General features: G+C 45.7%; 1 protein-coding gene across 1 annotated transcript in view; it reads right to left on the reverse strand.

Annotated features, from left to right (window-relative positions):
- Positions 1–20,220, reverse strand: part of MAN2A1 (mannosidase alpha class 2A member 1) — a 213,634-nt gene that overhangs the window by 179,102 nt on the left and 14,312 nt on the right. The window contains exon 2 of the mRNA XM_075932033.2: positions 19,775–20,035. Coding sequence (XP_075788148.2) covers positions 19,775–20,035 — 261 coding nt within the window. The remainder of the gene's footprint in view (positions 1–19,774; positions 20,036–20,220) is intronic.

Genomic DNA, 20,220 nt, shown 5'->3' on the forward strand with positions numbered 1-20,220 from the left:
CACTGCTTCTGTAGCTGATCTTCCTTAGTAAAATACCAGCTCAAGGCCAAACAAGAGATATGGAAGTTTATTCAAGTAACTGAGCTTGCAGTAAATAAAACTCTCTAAGTTGAGGTGCCTGCACAACTTGCACACTAATGGACATTTTCACATGGAGAAAATCTTATGTTGAAGTCATATTTCATTACAGTAATTATATCGGACTTTGCTAATTAGGGTTTGGGTAACCATGGCTCCACCTATTTTTTATTTTCAAACTACTTTAAAAAAAATACAGAACTGTTAATTTCTAACGCCCACCCTAAAAAAAGTAACTTTATATGTTCCATATTACTGAAGGAATAGATCTAGGAAGACCAAATATAATATTATCTGAATATGTAAATGTATGGTTTCAAATTCTGAAAAGAAAACCTTCCAAAAACAGCCGAACTGAAATCCCATATTTCACAATGAAATACAAAATTTAAAAGTATATGTAGTTAATCAGGTCAATATCTGTCAAGCACTCTGTGAAAGTGCCATTATCCATAAAACTTTAGTTTTATATTGCCGCAGTACCAAAAAAGTTAACACACCATTAAGAGGCAGATTTTAAAAAAATCATACACAGAAGATTAACATCCTGTTAATTTTGGGCCAAGTCCCCAGTTCCTTGGATTTGACCAAAGCTTTTTAAAAGATCTGTCAGGACCTGAAAATGGGTCACAGCCTCCTTTTAATGGGGTCATCGGGGTTGGTTTAGACTTGATTAGGCCTGAAGCCAAAGCTCGAGCCCTGCCACCCTATGCTAAAGCCTGAGCCTTTGCCAAAGTCAAAGTCTGAGGGTTTCAGATTATAGGCCTTTGAGCCCAAGGCATTAGTTTTGCCTGCTCTTCCCTCCTCGACTTACACATACACTCTAGAAAGGGCAGCAAGGCTTGGATGGGCTCAGGCTTCAGTCCCTCATTCCCAAAGATGAAGTAATTTTTGTTGTAAAAAAATTAAAGTTGGAAAACCCATTAAAGAATAGGCAATCACCAAGTAATCTTATCCTGAGGCAATCTAAAAAGTAAAGGGCAAAAACTGAGCAAGGATTTCAGATTTTGGCATTAACACCAATCTATGGAGATCAAACTACATAACAATATGTTAGTGTGTCTGAGTGCACATCAAATCAATTTTCTTCTAGCTCACAGATTTAAGTTGCTTTACATGCCTAAAATTATAGAAATATGCTACACTGAAAAGTTGTAATTATATTTGCTAATCCTACAGTTTTATCGCATCTCAGAAAAAAGTTATAGGATGAATGTTTACATAGCACACACAGCAATGCTCAAAAAAGACCAGCAAGTTGCTATCAATTTAGAGAAAACTGACTTGTCACTGAACAATCAGAGATAGAATTCCATTTCAAAAGTTTCGGGGGGGCAGCTGTGTTAGTCTAACTGAAAAAAAACTGACTGCCATAAGAAGAGCCTCGACTTCTACATCGATTGCTTCCACAAACGTGCCCAGGCTGACACTGTCAACAAACAACAACATTTAACATATAATCTCAGCCATGCAGAACGCAATGCTGTACACAGCTGACAAAAGGGGTGCTGTAGTCATCATGAACAGAACAGATTATGTGTAAAAGGCTGCCAGAAAACTCTCCAACATCAGATTCTACAGGCTTCTCTCCTCTGATCCCCCTAAAACATACCAAAAAAAACCCACCCCTAAACCACCTACAATTCAGGACCAAATCTACACAAACTCCCCTACCCTGACTCCGGAGTCCCAGACCAGAAGTTTTCTGCCTGCAACCTAAGACCCACAAACCTGGAAATCCCAATCTCAGTCATTGGCACTCTTATAGCAGGATTATCTTGATCAGTGGTTCCCAAACTATGGGCCGCGGCCCAGTACCGGGCCACAGGAAAAACATACCGGGCCTCAGCATGGTTTCTGGGGTATTCCAGGCTCCCAAATGTGGCGCCGGGTCCCCCAAGCCCTCGGCCGGCCTGGGCAGAATCTGCAGCCGGATGTTCCGGCTCCCAGCAGAGGCGTAGATAGGGGAGGTCAGGAGGAGGAGGGGAGAGCTGACCACTGGAAGCAGCACTGGGTGTGGGAATCGGGGCAGGACGGGGAAATGGGGGGGGAGATCAGCTGACGGAAGCAGAGCTGGCCAGGGGGCTGGCCGGGGGAGATCAGGAGGACGAGTAGGGGAGAAGCAGCCGCCGCCACTGGAAGCAGGGCCGGGAGAGATCGGGGGACAGACGGAAGCAGGGCTGCAAGTGGGCACGAGGTCAGGGTAGGGAGCTGGCCGGGGAAGATGGGGGAGGGGGGAAGGAAGCAGCCGCTGGAAGGAGGTCTGGATGTGGGCAGTAGGACTGGCCAAGGGAGATTGGGAGGAGAAGCGGGGGAGAACTGGCTCGCTAGGAGGGGGTTGGGGGAAGTGGGGCTGGCCGGAGGCACAGCAAGGGGAGCGGGGTGGGGGAGCAAATCGGCCGGCAGAGAGCGGGACTGACACAGCCATATGCAGATCTCAAGGCGCTGCCTCTCTCCCCCCGCCCACAAAGAACGAGTGAATCCAGCCCCGGGAATTCTATTGTGCCGTGCCTCCCCCCACACACACACCCCACCCCCCGAGTAGTTGCGAACCGGCTGGCTGGCTGGTAGACACACTCGTGCAGCCTGAGCACATTTACCAGCCAGGTAGTTAGAAAGTACAAACTGATACATCTAATAATAATAAAGCTTACGTAATGAGAAGACACCGGACATGTTTTATGTCTGGTATTTTCTCAGTTTGTTTTGTATGTGTTTATATTTTTGGCCTGCAAAAAACAGTACAAAAAAAAAAAGGGTTCCAACTAAAGTAAAAAGTTTGGGAAACCCTGGTCTAGCAGCTTTCTGTCTTACACAACATTTATCCAATCCATATTCCTTAACTTGCTGGCAAAAATATTGTGGGTAACTATAGCAAAAGCTTTGCTAAAGCTGGCACTGGGGGTTTTGGGAGGACCAGAAACAACTAATTTGAATATTCATTATTTGCTTAATTAATATGAAATTATGAAATGAATGTTACCGGTCCTCCAAAAGCTCGTGAATGGATTTACTGGTCCCCGTGTCAAAAAGTTTGGGAACCCCTGATCTGGATATATTGACTCTCTTCTCAGACCCTATGCTATCTTCAAGACAACACCAATTACATCAGTAATCTTCCTGAAAACACCATCCTAGCCACCATGAATGTAAAAGCTCTTTATACCAGCATTTTACAGGATGACAGATTAGCGGCTCTCAGGAACACTATGCCTAATAATGATGCCACTGCATACATGGTTACAGAGCTCTGTGACTTTGTCCTCACCCACAACTATTTCCAATTTGGGGGCAATTTATATCTTCAAGTCAGTGCAACAGCCATGGGCACCTACATGGACTCACAATATGCCAACAACTTTGATGGCTAACCTCAAACAACATTTGCTCCGCTCTCGCCTCCCAGCACTCTTATTGTGCTTACACTACATTGATGACATTTTCATCATATGGACCGACAGGAAGGAGACTTCTGAATAATTCCACAGGGATTTCAACAACTTCCTTGCCACCATCAACCTTAGCCTGGACCAGACCACACAAGAGATCCACTTCCTTGACACTACAGTACAATTTACACAACGGACACATTTCCACCATCTTATACTGGAAACCTACTGACCATTACATGCCTCTAGCTTCCATCCAAAACACATTTCCCATATTGTTTACAGTCAAGCAACCTAAGATACAACCAGATTTGCTCCAATCCCACAGACAAACACAAACATCTATAGGATCTATATAGAGCATTATTAAAACTGAAACATCCTCCCAGAGAAGTGAAAAAACAGATTGACAGAGCCAGACAAGTACCCAGGCATCAGCTTCTTCAGGATAGGCCCAACAAAGCCAACAACAGAACACTACTGGTCATCAGCTATAGCCCCCAACTTGCCCCTCCAGTGCATTAACAACAATCTACGACCTATCCTGGAAAATGATCCCTTATTCTCACAGGCCTTGGGGGACAGGCCAATCCTTGCCTACAGACAACCAAGATCTGAGGAAGTGGGTCTGGCCCACAAAAGCTCATCACCTATTAAACCATCTTGTTAGTCTTTAAAGTGCTACATAGTTTTTCCTTTTGTTTTAGCAAGATCAGACTAACACGGTTACCTCTCTATTACTCCCCAACCTCAAACAAATTCTTTCCAGCAACCACCCAGCACACCTACATCATACTCATCTTGGAACCCACCCCTGAAATAAACTCCAGTGCCAACTCTGTCCACACATCTGTACAAACGACATCACAGGCCCTAACCACATAAGCCACCACATCAAAGGCTCATATAACTGCACATCCACCAATGTGATCAATGCCAGCAATGCCCCTATTCCATGTATATTGGCCAAACTGGACAGTCTCTACAAAAAAGGATTAATGGACACAAAACAGATAATTGAAATGGTAACACAGACACCTGTTAGGGAACATTTCAAACCTGTTGGGGAACAACTTGTCTGGGCACTCACTAATGGATCTAAAAGTGACAAGCAATTTCAAAAGCCAGCTGGACAGAGAAGCTGCAGAACTTGGTTTCATTTACAAGTTTGACACCTTGAATAGACGTTTAAACAAAGTCCTTAACTTTGGGCTTAAAAACGGGCTGCTACATTTCACACCCTAAGGACATAAAAAGCTAAGCACCAGGTACTTAAAATACTTAGAGGCCTCTATTGTTTCATGCTAAAGGAGGTTAAAAGACAGGACTATGCAGCACTTTAAAGACTTACAAGATGGTTTATTAGGTGATGAACTTTCCTGGGCCAGACCCACTTCCTCAGATCAAATAGTGGAAGAAAATTGGCATGACCATATATATCAAAGGAATACTTTTGGGTACGATGTCCATCTTTTTGCACTTGGATAGAAAGATGATGTCCATTTAGCATGGACACTCAGTCTAATTGACAACATTTTTCCCCTCTCTTTCCCTCCCCTCTTTCTGTACTATTTATTTGTACCCTGGACCCTTTAACTCCATTCATCTGAAGAAGTAGGCTTTGCCCAGGAAAGCTCATGATACCATCTACATTTTTTGTTAGTCTCTAAGGTGCTACAGGACTATTTGCTGTTAAGTTTTACCATTTCAGAAGTTTGACATCTACATTAGGCCAGGATTTCACCAGTAAAGATCTGCTGGCAGCAAGATCTTGATCACTCAAAAGTAGGGATGTCAATGGTTTAGTGGTGGCCCAGCTGGGCTGAAGCAGCCCCCCTGCCTGATGTGAGCCCAGAGCTGCTCCAACCCAGCCAGGTCCTCAGTACCATTGGAAGGGGGGATACTTCAGCCAGACTGGAGCAGTCCCAGTCTGTGGCAAGGCTGTGTGCCCAGAGCACACCCCCGCCCCATCCATGGCAGGGGAAGGGGAACACTCCTACTTGTTGAACCCACCACACTGCAGACAGGAGTGCACCCCAGCGTTGCCAGGCTGGAACAGCCTCTGCCCGCTCCCATTTAAGCAGTTAACCAGCTAAACATAACATTGAACTGATCTAACAGGATTTTACATCCCTACTCAAAAAGGTTTATTATTTTTTCCATCTTAAAATAAAAGAAAGACAGCTGAGTTTCTGCTGACCACAGCAAGATTCTCATTTTATATGCTGCAGTATATTATGTAATTTATGAACACCAGCAAGAGTAGAGAAACCAGTTAAATGGATTGGTTTACTGTTGTAAAACTGTCTGCACAAGGGATGAGCCGTTAGCCTAGTCTGCACTGGACTCGTTACCTAAAATTTCACAATATTGATACTACAGAAGCAATTCTGATAGAAATTGTTCCTTGTTATTCCTTGATCTCACAACCAGCAGCAGACAACATTTTAACAACAGTGAATTGTCCACAACTCTTGAGCAATTAAACAACTTTGAGGTTGATATGCCGATCTATATTTAGTGATAGCAAGAGCAGGAATTTTTTTTAGGAAAAAAGCTAATGTAAACACGTCCTTCAAAGTCTCCAAGAACTCATCTAAATTATTTTTCTAGAAAGAGAAACTGATTCAAGACTCTGGGGTTAGAACAGAACCAGGACCTTTCACCTGTGTCTCAAAATATGTGCTTCTATTACAAGCAAAAGGAATACTCTACAGTACCAACAAGGGGTGCGAAAGTGTAAACGTGTACAGTAAAACTCCAGTGGTCCGGCACTCCTGATGGTCCGGCACCATCTGGTACCCAGAAGTGCTCTGGGCAGCCGGACAATTGGAGCTGCTCTGCCCCCGGCTTTCCCGAGTCAGCCACTGGTCAGTTTCAGCAGCAGTTGACTTGGGGACGCCTGGGGCAGAGCAGCTGTGGTGCTGCCAGGTTGGTCCCCTTGGCTGCCCCTCAGCGCTGCGGGACCAACCCGGCAGCACCCCAGCTGCTCTGCCCCGGGCTTCCCGGAGTCAGCCGCTGGTCAGTTTCAGCAGCGGCTGACTTGGGGAAGTCTGAGACACAGTAGCTGGGGTGCTGCTGGGTTGGTCCCGCAGTGCCAAGAGGCGCATCCCCCCCCCACTCTACCACAGACCCCTCATAGCCTCCCCTTCCGATAGTCCGGCATATCTGATAATCCAGCAGCCCCATGGTCCTAAAGGTGCCGGATTATCAGAAGTTTACTGTTCATGGTTAATCATCACAATGAGCCTGTTAACCTTCACGGTTCCATGCACACATCCTGCTGCCTCTGTTAGAGGAAGCAGCATGGAGAAGACAGCTTTTAAGCTAGCTCCAATAACCACTGGTTCCCAGGGAGCCGCCTGCCCCCACTCTCCGCTGCTGCCTCTGATACAGAGAAAGCAGTGTGGGCAGGACAGGCAGGAACCAGCTTTTAAGCCGGCTCCCCATATGTACCGGCCCCCATGGAGGCGCTTCTTATTCCACCCCACCTACTCCTGCAGCAAAAGTGGCTCCTGTGGAGCTGCCCCCTCCCACTGCGTGTAAACGTATAGCTGCTGTAGATCTCAGCAGTTACACATTTACCTAAATAAATGCATTTTAACATCCCGTGTACCAACAAACTATGCCCCAACAAGAGTAAAACATCAAGACCTAAAAGAAGTATCAGGACTATGGAAAGATTCATTGTTCTGCTATAACTGCACTAAGGCCTTTACACGTGGAGGACAACTATGAATGAACTAACACATTAAAAGCTACTGAGGACACATCCAAGACACTGGATGCCACTGCACCCTGGTGTTGATGCACTCAGCTGGCCTCTATTTCACAAGGGTATTGTGAGAATAAACTTAACTGAAGCATTCACCATACAGTTGAGGACTATACAAGCAGGTAAAAGCTAAATGTCCCTCAGCACAGAAAATAAGTCCACATAGCCTCACCTCTATGGCTTACAGCATGTGTATGGCTCGTCTAGTCCTGTCTCACAAAAAAAAAAAAAAAATACTGCCTGTTGGCAGTGATTTATTAGTAGTAGTAGTAGTAGTAGTCGTCCTCTTTGCTCCTGATGAAGCATAAGGCGCCAACGAATCTTCTCCAGCCTTCACAGTCCTGGGAAAACCAGCTAACTTCTTCCCAGGTTGTGCCCTTCCTTTTCATGTCCTCCTCCAGGTGCCCAATGACCTCCCTCTTTTACGCTTTCCAGGTGGAGTCCACCTGAGTACCATATGAGGGAGTCTTGTTTCGCTCATCTGAAGGACATGCCCCAGCCATCTCTGCTTAATCTCATCCACAACATTGTTGATGCCAGTGCATTGGCTTATCTCCTTGTTGGTAACATGCTGTTCCCAGCGGACTCTGAGGATACGACGAAGGCACTGTCCTTCAAAGCCTCTGAGTCTGCTCTCAATCTTCTTGTTAGTCCTCCGAGTCTCTACGGCATACAGCAGGACTGAGCACGCGTTCGACCTACAGATCTTCAGTTTAGTCCTGGTCTGCAACAGTGACGACTTCCAAATGTTGTTAATCTTTTGGAAGGCTTGCGCTGCCAGGGCAATTCTAGTGGCAATCTCTTTATCGATGTTGCTGTCCATCAAGATGTAACTGCTGAGATACCTGAAGTCATTTACTTCCTCTAACTCTTCATCCATGACGGTGGTTTTATCGGTGTTAGTTGTCCTCAGTTTCATCACTTTGGATTTGCCAGAGTGAATTCTGAGCCCAACGCTTCTGGCTGTCCGGTCAACAATGTCGGTCTTTTCTTGAATGTCCTGCTGATCATGCACGAGAAGTGCCAGGTCATCCGCGAAGTCGCAGTCCTCAAGCCAAGCAGTCGGTCCCCACAGCACTCCCCTTCATCTGCCCTCAGCGGCTCTGCGCATCTCCCAGTCGATGACCACAAGGAAGATAACAGGTGCTCCTAGGCCGCGGCAGCGGCAACGCGCCTGCACCCGCCGAGACCACGCCTGACGTCACGCGGGGGGGGCGGCACCAGATGGCGGGTGTGCTGCCCCGCCGGAAGTAGACCCACATACAGGGGGCGGAGCCTCCCCCCCCCCCCCCCCCCCCCCCCCCCCCCCCCCCCCCCCCCCCCCCCCAAGCCACAAGCGGCACGGAGATTTAAAAGGCAGGACATGGAGGCCTGAGGGAAGGCGGAACCCGAACTGCGGAGGTAAGCCCCCCGCATCGGCGAGACAGTGGGGCAGGGAGAGGAAGCAGCCCAGAGCAGGCGAAGGGAGCCTGAGGGTTCTGAGTCCTTAGGGCCCTGGGCTGGGGTCCGTGAGAGGGGGTGGGCCCGGACCCCCCTCTCCCTGCTACGGGAAGCCTGGAGACTCCTGGTGTTAAAGGGGCCCCCCGGGCCAAGAGGACAGTTGACTGGGGATGCCAGACGGCGAGCCGCTGGGTGAGGGGAGCACGAGACTCAGGCGGAGAGCACGGGGTGCCAGTGGGTGCCCCGACAGACTCTTTTACAGTACTGTTCCAAATTCTTTTAATAAATTGGTTAAATTTATACCCGAGTTGTGTTTTCATTGGGCAAATATCCTCTGGTGATAGATACAGTGTTGGGGGAACCCGTTCTTCTGGTGTTGGGAACAAACTCCAATCAGATCCTAGTTTTAATTTAATCTTGTTACTTAGTTCCTGGGTAACATGCCTGAAAATCTAAAAGAGAAGCTGACTTACCTATTTCAACTTATTTTGCAACTAGATTGCATCCATTCTGTACATTGCAGGAGTCACTTCCCTGACATGCAAGCACACGCATAAATACAACATCCCTCTTAGGAGATCTTCCACATCTCTGTGACCAGAAGCCATTTTGGTAACGAGCCCCCAAAAAGGGGGAACTGTAAGTGTTACTTCAGACAGAATGCCGCTCGAGAACAAGAGTCACCATATGTAATATCCACTTTTCTCTTCTACATGGAATTGTCCCCACAAGCCCCAATGACATCCTGGAAAATGTGACTGAGGAGCCCCAATTACCCTGACTAAATCACAGTCCTCCCAAAATTCATATAATCAACATGAATTCTCAAGAAGATAAAATTAAGATAGGTGTGACTCAAATGGCACGCAACACCCTAAAGATTTCAGTTAAGGATAAACAGAAACTACATTCTTTTAAAACTGTCATCCTTTTAGATGACCAATTGAGCCAATACTGCTTGACAACTAATTTTTTTTCCAAAGCCAGTGTCTGGTTGGCTTAATTTAAGTTGTTCTAACATAAAGGGTGATTAATTTTGCCTCTCCGGAATAGGATGAGGCTCTATGAAGGGGGAAAAAAAAAAGAGTCAGGCTTTGGTATTAGCTTATTCAGATGAAAGTCAAATAGCACTTGTGTCAGATATTGGTATGAAGGCCAAATACCACTTTGTGAAATATGGTTCAAGATTCACCAGGCTGTCTGGAATTGCATCTCTAAGACCTCTTGCCAAAGGTAATTGACACCAGTTTTAATTAATCAAAGGTCAGTGTGCTTGTGAGGAAGAAAGAAGTCTAAGATCCATTAAATATGGTTTCACCAAAAATTCTGTCCTTCACAGCAATAGGGCAGGCAAAAAGAGTATCTATGTAAATCTCTACAATTGACAGGAATAGCAGAATAGAAGGATGGTTCAGGGGATAGAACCCGAACCTAGGACTTGAGAGTTACAAGTTCAAGTCCTTCCTCTAGCACATATTTCCTGTGTGATCTTGGCAAGTCATTTAGTCTCTCTTTTCTTCAGTCCCTATCTGTAAAATGAGGAATGGGAACCTCAGAGGGATTTTGAAAGTAAAGACATTAAACGACTTATAAATTGTGAAATACTTATATTATGGCAACTGCAGTTATATCAATTACTTTCTCCTATGTCTATTAATGCTAACTGGAACCAAACGGAGCCAAGTCAAAATCTCTACTTAGACTTAAGAACTGTATTTCATCAGGACATTTCTTAGTGAAAGGACTTTTGTATTACTACAGAACTATCTTGATTTCCTCATAAGAACAGGGCATTTTGCATAGGACCTAAACAACCATGCTATTAGAAAAAGGATTTTGGATACAGACACACCACCCTACTGGACTACTGGGTCCAAGGGAGCTGAGTTAAAGGGGAAAAAGAATGGTTGATCTCTGGACAGAGCCAGCATCTTTGAAAAACAGCCTGCCGTGTTCAAGCAAGTGTGTCTCAGGCCATGTGGGCTTAGTCTTGCCCAATTTTCCTCAATATTCTGGTGGAATGAGGAAATTGAGCAGAGACATAAAAGGAACCTAACACTCCTCAACATAAAAGAAAGGTGTTGATAAGCATCAAGGGTCTTTACCAAGTCAGCTGGACCCCAAACACCTTCTGCTCTAATTCATATCAAGTAAGTTTGCATCCAGATGAGTCCCATTCTAAATATCACAAATACACTGTTTTTGATCTGTTACTCAAACTCATCCACATTCTTCAAACTCATATCATCAACAATGGTATGCTGTTGGGTGGGCAGGTGGTTATTTTAATACCAGCCTGGTGGAGAAAGACACTTGATTCCAGATGCTTCAATACTGGATAGATGGCCAAGCATGCCGTATGTTCAACAATGTATTATTAACTATGCAGTCTGACAAACTGCACTGTACGTCCTATCATCTATGGAAGAAAAAAAGGTAAGAGCAGCCTGCTAACCCTAGAGCTTTAACGAACTTCTATGATTCTCCTACGGTAACTTCTATGAACCACCTAAGGTAACTGAAGACCACAAACAGTGAAGGCTTACAGATGTGTTCCTGAATACATCTGTACATGCTCTCATTGGAGAAGTAGATTAGGAGAAAGGCATCCAAAACATTCTTTACAAGACATACTCTAGTTGGACCCAGGGCAGCAGAATCTTAAGCCTACCAGAAGACAGGCAGAATTTATTCAACGAATACTTTATTTATGCACCACATTGTACCAGCTATAAACTTCACATTGGTAGACTTGCAAAGCGGGTGTCAAAGGTGAAAAATGCAATCAGACCCAACGCCCTCAGGAAAACCTAATAGGGACTTTTAACAAGGATCTGATGAAAGCCTAAATTACAGCAGGGAAAAGCAGCGAGGAGTCCTGTGGCACCTTAAAGATTAACTGAAGTGTTGGAGCATAAGCTTTCGTGGGCAAAGACCCACTTCGTCAGATGCATGTAGTAGAAATTTCCAGAGGCAGGTATAAATATGCAGGCCAGAATCAGGCTGGAGATGACTAGGTGGATCCAATCAGGGAAGATGAGGCCCACTTCTAGTAGCTGATCTGGAGGTGTGAATTCCAAGAGAGGAGAAGCTGAAAAGAAACTGAATTCACCAAGCAGAGACAGTAAACTAGAGCCATAAAGGGCTGGGAGGATATAGTTGCAAGTTTGGAGCGTGCATAGTACAGACATTTCAGGCATAGAACCCTTGGTAACGGAAGCTGACAGGATTAAGGGTTATAATTAACTAGCCCACATAGAAAGAAAAGGGAAAGTATAGTAAAAACTATGTAATATGGTACTTTATCAACAGTCACCTCTATTAACCAACATGTCTGACATTTTGCAATACAAAGCTTCAGCCTAGTAACCAAGTCTACTATACTGCCCAGGAGGTTATGCAATTGTACATTTTGTACTCTAGTTTTATGCAAAAGAGGCAGAAGACAAGTAATCAAGCCGATAGCAGGGATTTATTTAAAAAAGTAGCTTCCAGGGAGTGCACAAGGTCATTACAAATTCAGCCTAATCTCCTACACCTTCTACATCTACAATGACAATGTTGATAATGATGTCCCTGAGGCACTGCAATATCCTGAAGTGCCTTCTGAATCAAAGAAAGATTAAATTATATTCAGCATAGTTTTAGCATGAAGTGTATTCTTAATGATCTGGGTACACACTATACGCTCCCAATAGTGATATTTAGTGTCATAAGATAACCTACTGCACAAAAAAATTTATATACACTTAAGTGTTTCAAGAAACCAACCACTCTGCATTGCAGTATACTACTGGGCTGCATCTAGACTGGCAAGTTTTTCCGCAAAAGCAATTGCTTTTGCGGAAAAACTTGCCAGCTGTCTACACTGGCCGCTTGAATTTCCGCAAGAACACTGACGATCTCATGTAAGATTGTCAGTGTTCTTGCGGAAATGCTATGCTGCTCCCTGCTCCCGTTCAGGCAAAAGCCCTCTTGCACAAATGCTTTTGTGCAAGAGAGCCAGTGTAGACAACGTGGTATTGTTTTGCGCAAAAAAGCCCTGATCACGAAAATGGTGGTCGGGGCTTTCTTGCACAAAACCGCGTCTAGATTGGCATGGACGTTTTTCCGCAAAAAGTGCTTTTGCGGAAAAGCGTCCATGCCAATCTAGACGCTCTTTTCTGCAAATGCTTTTAATGGAAAATTTTTTCCCGTTAAAAGCGTTTGCGGAAAAACATGCCAGTCTAGACGCAGCCCTGGATTGTTGAGTATGTGTAGACTATTTTATACTTCTTTCATTTTATTGTATTCTAATCCTTTGAAATTTGCTATTCCATTGGTATGTATAACTCTTAGTTAGCCAGAATTTTTTACTAACTGGCACTCCCCATTCCTGCAACATGCCTGATAAAGTTTTTACTGTATGAAAATCGTTTGTGGGTCATCTCTTACTGTTAGAATTAAATTTATTAAGGTAGTTGTACTCTTGCTGTGATACAAATCGAGGTTTTCTCCATAGAGTCCAACTGTTGAATGGGTGTCAGAGTGGATTTCTGAAGACTGATATGTAACCCTAAGCCTCAGGGGGTAACCAAGTATCCTAAGTCCATACAGGATAAACTAACAACAAATAGAGTAGCAGCACTTCATAGACTAACAAAACATGTAGATGGTATCACGAGCTTTCGTGGGCACAGCCCACTTCTTCAGATGACCGAAGTATTGAGTTTAGGATGTCCAGACCCAAAATAAATAGGGGAGAAGGGAGAGGGAGGAAAAAAAATGCAAAGGGGCAGAAAACAAGAAGCAGAGGTATGTCAACATCAAAGGGAAAACCAAAAAGGCAAAACTGGCAATTTATAAACACCTAGAACTTGGATAGTTAAAAGAATATATGAGAGAGAGAGAAGGGGGGAGGGAGGGAGGTGTGGGGCATTGCTGGCATTTCATGGCATAGATCAAATTACTGGATGTGCAGTTAAATGAGCCTCTGATTTGGTAGCTTATGTTGCTGTTCCAGTAATGAATTTGCTTGTATAGATATGTGGGCTGAGTTGACACCACAGCTGATTGCAGGGTTGGGTTCGTGGATGCTTATGATGTGATTGTGCAGCATGGTGACCAAAAAAAATTCGTTTCAGGTTGGGGGGGTTGTTTGTAAGCGAGAATAGGCTTCCCCCCCCCCCCCCCCCGAAGCCTCAGAGTGAGGGATCATTTTCCAAGATAGGTTGCAGATTGTGTATAACGCATTGGAGGGAGTTGAGTTCTGGACTGTAGGTAATAAGTGGAATTCTGTTATTTTCTCTTTTGGGTCTGTTTTGAAGTAGTTCACGTCTGGGTACTTCTTTGGCTCAGTCAATCTGTTTTTTCACTTCTCCAGGGGGGTATTTCAGTTTTAAGAATGCTCTATAACAGCGTTTCCCAAACTATGGGCCGCGGTCTGGTACCAGGCCACGGGAAAAAAATACCGGGCCTCAGTGTGCCTGGTGGCTGACAGCAGGGCCGGCCTTAGGCCAATTCGACCAATTCAGTCAAATCGGGCACCACGTCCCAGAACCAGGAAGTGCTGGCAAGTTACAGAGCCAGGGGCTCTACTTTACCAATGTGTGGAGCTGGGTCTCTCCCCCGGCTCTGCCTGGAGCAGGCCCTGGCCCATCCCTGCCGTGCACAGCTCCTCCTCGCCAGCTGCTGCTGTCCATGTGCAACACTGCACGTGAGCAGAGAGGACGCCCGGGTGTGAAGTGACGTGACGGCCTGGGATTTTAAAACTTCTCAGAGGCACATTCCAGGGCTGCCTCTGGGTTCGGTCTCCGGCCCCACAACATGGAAGGCAGAAGGCAGGGAATGGGCTTGTGCAGCGGCGGCGAGGAGAGAAGAGGAGAGGAAAGGCAGAGGGGGAGGAGTGGAAGGAGAAGGGGCTTGGGAGGGGAAGACACCAAAAGACAGGGTGCAGGAGAGACAAATGTCAGGGGGCCAAGTGCAGACAATGAGGGAAAGGGCAGGAGGGGAGGTGTCAGTGGGAGGGGGGACAGGATGATGCAGGGAGAGGAGAGGGGAAGGGCACTGGGAACTGGAGGAGGAGGTGCTGGGAGAAGGCTTGAAAGAAGGGGTGGGCATGAGAAAAGTGTGAGGGCACAGAGGGGCAGGAGGGGAATGGGGCAGAGAGTGGTGAGGGGATGCGTATCAGGGAAAAAGAGGGCAAAGGGGATAGGGGCAGCAAGGGAAGGGAGAGGCACCAGGAGGATGCAGAGCTAAGGGAAGGTGCAGGTGCCAGGGGATTCTGGGGTGAAGCAGAAGGACAGACACCTGCAGGGGAGGGACCAGCACCAGAGTAGAGAAGCAGGACAGGCGTGTTGAGGGAGGTGTTAGAAGAGGGGTAGCCTACATGACGAGAGTGGAGCTACTGGAGGAGTGGGCATAGGGGGGAGAGAAGGGCTGGTGGAGGGGAGCAGATCACAAGAGGGCTGAGGGCAGTGAGAAGGGCAGGAGTCAGAACAGCAGAGGAGGGTGAGGAGTTGGGGGGCAGCAGGCACCAGGAGAGATGATGGAGCAAGGAGAGGAGACATGGCAGCAGAGAGAAAAGGTAAAGGTTTATAAAATATTTATTAATAACTTGGTATGCTACCCAGAGCCAGTTTGTTTGCGCCCTGCGGTGCAGTTTGGGTTTATGTGGGGATCAACACGTGGCCAGGGAGTGGGAGCAGAAACAAAAAAGTAGTCAGTGTAATGACCTTCTGTTGATATGTGGTTTAGTAGTTAAATTCTTGGACTGTCATTGCTTATAAAAAGTGCTGTCACATGGGTGCACCCCATGGCATCGATCATAGTAATGGTCAGAATAGGTTGGGGAGGACCATCTGGAAGAGGTAATCCTGCCATGATGCCTATAATAAATTGTGCAGGGAGAACGCCATGTTGAATGGGGCAAGCGAGACGAGCACCTTGCCAGTGATGGAGAGTACCTGCGACGAGGCGATGTGTGATGTCTCCGGGGTCTAGGACTGCGCCATGGTGAATAAGACCCCCAAGTGCTGCGGTAGTGCATGGCCCTCTGCATGGGAGAATAGTGCCTAGGAAACAAAGGAGACGGTGCAGGGGAGAAAACTGTCCATGGGGAGAGAGCTGAAAGACACATGGACATTTTGAAAGCAGCTTTTCTTGGTGCTGCAGCCGCTGTATTGATCAGCTGGGCGTGGTCTCCATTGCCATGCACTATCAGTGCTGGAGAGTGCCCTGGTTCCCTGCTGCCTTCATGATAGCTGACCCCTCCGGTGCCGATGCCTCTGGCAATGGTTGCAGCGTGTCCAGTGCTGACAGCTCTAGTGTCAGTGCCGAGCCATTAGTCTGCACAACTCTTGGTGCCAGTGTCAGTGTCTGTTGCGCTACCGGTGTTGAGCTGACTCTGCGCACTGCTCTCGGTGCTGGCGCCGGTGTTTGCTGCTCCTCCAGTGCCGCCAGCTGTGCTGGCGGTGCAGAGCCAGCTCCACGCACAGCTGTCAATGCCTGTGCCGGCGCCTGCTGCGCCTCCGCTGCTCACAGCTGTCCTGGCGGATCCGAGCCGACCTTTCGTGCAGTTTTTGGGACTGGTTCCAAGGCTGCCTTCTGTGCCAGCACGGCACCTGCTCTCGGCACCGGGACAGCTGATTTCCTCATTGTGGCCCCAGCAGTCATTTTAAGGGCAGCGGGCGCAGATCCTGGCATGCCCGGCTCGCCCCCTCCGCTAACTCTTGGTGCAGCTGGTAGAAAGTGGGTGGAAGATGCCCTCACTCTCTTACCTGGATATGGCCCGGGGGACGAAGCCCTCCTCTTTTGTGCCCCCGTACTAAACAGAGCCGGCAGCGGAATGCCGCTTTAAGGCTGTGCATTTCCCTTTCCTTCCACGCTCTGGATGTCAATTTTAGGTAGTGCGCACATTTGTGAGGGATGTGAGTTTCACTCAGGCAGCGGATACATGCCACATGCCCATCCGATGCCAGCATAGCCTCCCAGCAACGGGAACACCGTTTGAAGCCTGAGGAGCCAGGCATGTCAATTTCAGTTTCTTGCTTTTAACCGAAGAACTAAACAGTAACACCAACAATTAACTAACTACTACTAACTACTATCCTACATGAAACTCTAACTGTAACTAACTCTTTTTCTCTACAGAAGCTGAGCTTCACTGAGGACAACAGAGAAGCTCCACCAGCAACCAAGGATGGCTGAAAGGAACTGACGGGAGCTGGACCACGCGATCAAAGGCGTGAAAGCTGCGAGACGCTGACAGCTCATGTGGAGTCCAGCGGACAACTGCTACTGAAAATCTCCGACCAGAGGCACTGGGACGAGCTCGACACCAAGAGTGGAGCACCCATGGGGACCACCAAGAGTGGAGCACTCACGGGAACCACTCAAAGAAGTAGCAATGATGCAACATGCTGCCTTGTCAACAGAATCGAGAGAAACCTGTAGGGCCATTCTGGCAATGAGGGAACCTTCTACAATATTGGCCTGGTATTGCTCCTCTTTATCTTCTGGAAAATAGTCAATAAAGGTCAACAACTGAGAAAACATGTTGTGCATATATTTGGATAGTCAAGCTGAGTTGTGAGTGGGCTATGCAGAAGTGGAAAGTAGCCAATGAGTAGGTTTTTCTTCTGGAAAGGTCTAACCTTTTCCAGTCTTTATCATAAGAAGTGGTTCTCAGTCTAAGTTGCTTCCCCCCTTTGGCTAACCATTTCTACCCACCAATGAGTCTGGGGTAGGGTGAGAACAAAAATTCAGCCCCTTCACCAGTACATAGTTCTTTTTGTCACATCTCTTATAAGAAGGTGCAGCTGTGGCTGTTTGGTAGACAATTTTTGAAGGGTCCATAATGGTGGTAACCTTAGCGGTTGGATTATATCCATTAGTTATGCAGTGTCTGTGGTAGCTCTGCCAGTCACATATCAAAAGACTTAGCTACTTGTTTGAACAGGGTGATTTCTGGGAAGCTTATTTCCATGCTTGTAAGTTTTTTTGATATGCTTTCCCTGTAATGCTTTCACCTTAACAACATTATTGCTTATGAAGAGCCATGTGGTACTTATAACTGTGGGCAACCATAACAGATCATACATAGCCACTGAGGAGAAAGCCAAGTGCAGGAGCAAGCAGTCTGGCCTGCTGGTGAATGATGCAGACAACATAAGAAGGGAACTTTGCAGCCTGGAGGATTAGGAGGCAGAGATATCTATCTCCACCTCAGAGAGGTGGGGGAGACAGAAGAAAAGTGACTGCCCTTGCAGTTCCATTCTGTGGTTCAGTAAGTGCAATTGAGCTGAAGTGTGATCATAATGATTCTTTCTGGTTTTGAAATTCTATTAACTTTCTAGCTTTGACAACTTTTCTAAAACTGCAGTGCACTTAAATTTCCTACCTACCCTTTACTACCAGTACTGATGTGTATTTATAATTTTATCAACATCTTAATTAAGTTTTTTATCTGACAATAGCCTCATCATCTATTATTGAAATATGACTGGGACTTGTGTAGATTACTGATTTTTAAAAATGAGTATATTGCTCTCTTTATTTGAAGCATTAATATAGTATGAACTACTACCAGTATCCCTGAAGGGCTTACAAGTATTGCAATAGGTGCTACAGTTCTTACAGATGTTATTATGCCTACGTTTAGTCATCCAAAGTCAAGTGTTTCCTGAACACTGTTGCTGTTCAAAGAGTTCCTGATTTCATCTTTGCATACAAGATCTGTATCTACGCCAGATCTCCTGAAAAACCAAGTTCAGAACTAAACAATACAGAATAGGACTGTAAGGTTCCCCTGCTCTGTAAAAGTAGCCACACAATTTTTCAAGAAAATCAGTTGAAGACCCCATTCCTCCCTGATAACTGTAAAATAAACTTAATGTGTAGGCACTGACTTGAAAAGATGTTCAACACCTACACCCCACAATGAAGTAAATTGAACAAGAGTGTATTTGTCACTTGAAATCTCAAGCCCAAATTTCTAGGTCAATCTAGACCTGAATATTTCTAAAAACAGAAACAGCTCTCTCAAAAAAAAGGAAACCAATCAAAAATTTGGAAGCGAGAAAATCTTGTTCTTACACATGCATCGTCCCCCAACCCTGAAAAAAAATCTCACTCCCTACCACTTATCTCTGAAAGCAGCATACTGAAAAACTTTTAATATTTCCATTCGTGGTTCCATTTCAGAAAAGTTTAAGAGTAGGCTGGATGGTATAGTCAAAAGCTCCACCAAATCAACACATACCTTTAACCATAGAGTGACTGCTATCTTTTTAAAATATAACCTGTTCGAGTCTTGCAACCTGTCTAGCCTGACAGGATGTGACCACGTGTGTCAGGTTTGAGTCAGGTCATGTCTGAAGACAACCTGGACCTCCTTAGCCTAGGTCACCTCTGATCATCTCCTACTGCCTTCACATGTAGTGCAACAGCAGCTGTGTGCCTCACTCCTGGCAATGCACCAGTCACAGTGGGCCACATTCCATAGTGCACAGCGCAGCAATGACCGTCAGGAACAAGGCACACAGCTGCCATCACACCAAAACCCATCTGAAAAAGTCATCCAGAAATGGATAGTGCATATGGGATGTGGGAAGCCTGAACAGACCAAGTTGAAGGACAAGGTGGTGGTGGCAGCAGCACTGATTAAAGCAAAATTGTCAGGTTTCAGTCATATCTCAAATTAACTTGACACACAGTGGTCAAGCCGGCTGAGCTTAAGTCAGGCTTTACCAACGGTCCTGAGCACACCTCTAGATCTGTATTAATGTTTGATAATAAGATACCATAATTTAAACACCTGGGCAATAGAATTTGTGACCTCGTAGTACTGTTCCACAGTGCCATGTGGTGAATCAGGGTAGATTCCTTCTCAGGATAAATTGAACAGAGAGCACTAAAGGGTTATGTTCCATCAAGAGGATCCACATAGACTATCAAAAGAGCCTGTCATGGACTAGAAAGATAAGATAATGGCTATGACTAATACCACTGAGAAAAATCTTCAGGATAATGAAAGCCGGTAACACACAATAGACTGAGGGGGATGAAAGGAGGAGATACTAAGAGTGTTAATATTTATTTACATGCTTCTTACCTGTACATCTGAATCTTGACTTCCACTTTTTGAAGCAAATGAGCAATCCTCAGGATCAACTGTGAGGGATACTAAAGCAGACGGCAGAAGGTCGGAGAAAGATCCTTGACTGAAATTTATGGCCTCAGGGTTTTTTTGACCATCCTTCACAGATTCACTCAGATTGATCACCGAGTCCCTTATGTTCGAAATAATCTCATTATTTTCTGCCAACAAACGTTCTAAGTGGTCTATTTTCTCTTGTAATATTGAAAGCTGGCCCTGTAATAAGAAATGAAAAATTCTATTAGTCCTCAAATCATCTCCTTGCAAATTTAAATATTTGGAATTTTTCAATCCACTTAAGTGGTATTTCCTAGCATAAACATTTTATTAAATGTTTTTAAACCATTGTTTAAATGTTAAATGTTATTGAACCATTATTTTGTGTTCATTTTTAGAGAAAC

Source organism: Pelodiscus sinensis, chromosome 6 (assembly GCF_052426305.1).
Source record: "Pelodiscus sinensis isolate ZL-2025 chromosome 6, ASM5242630v1, whole genome shotgun sequence".
NCBI classification, from domain to species: Eukaryota; Metazoa; Chordata; order Testudines; family Trionychidae; genus Pelodiscus; species Pelodiscus sinensis.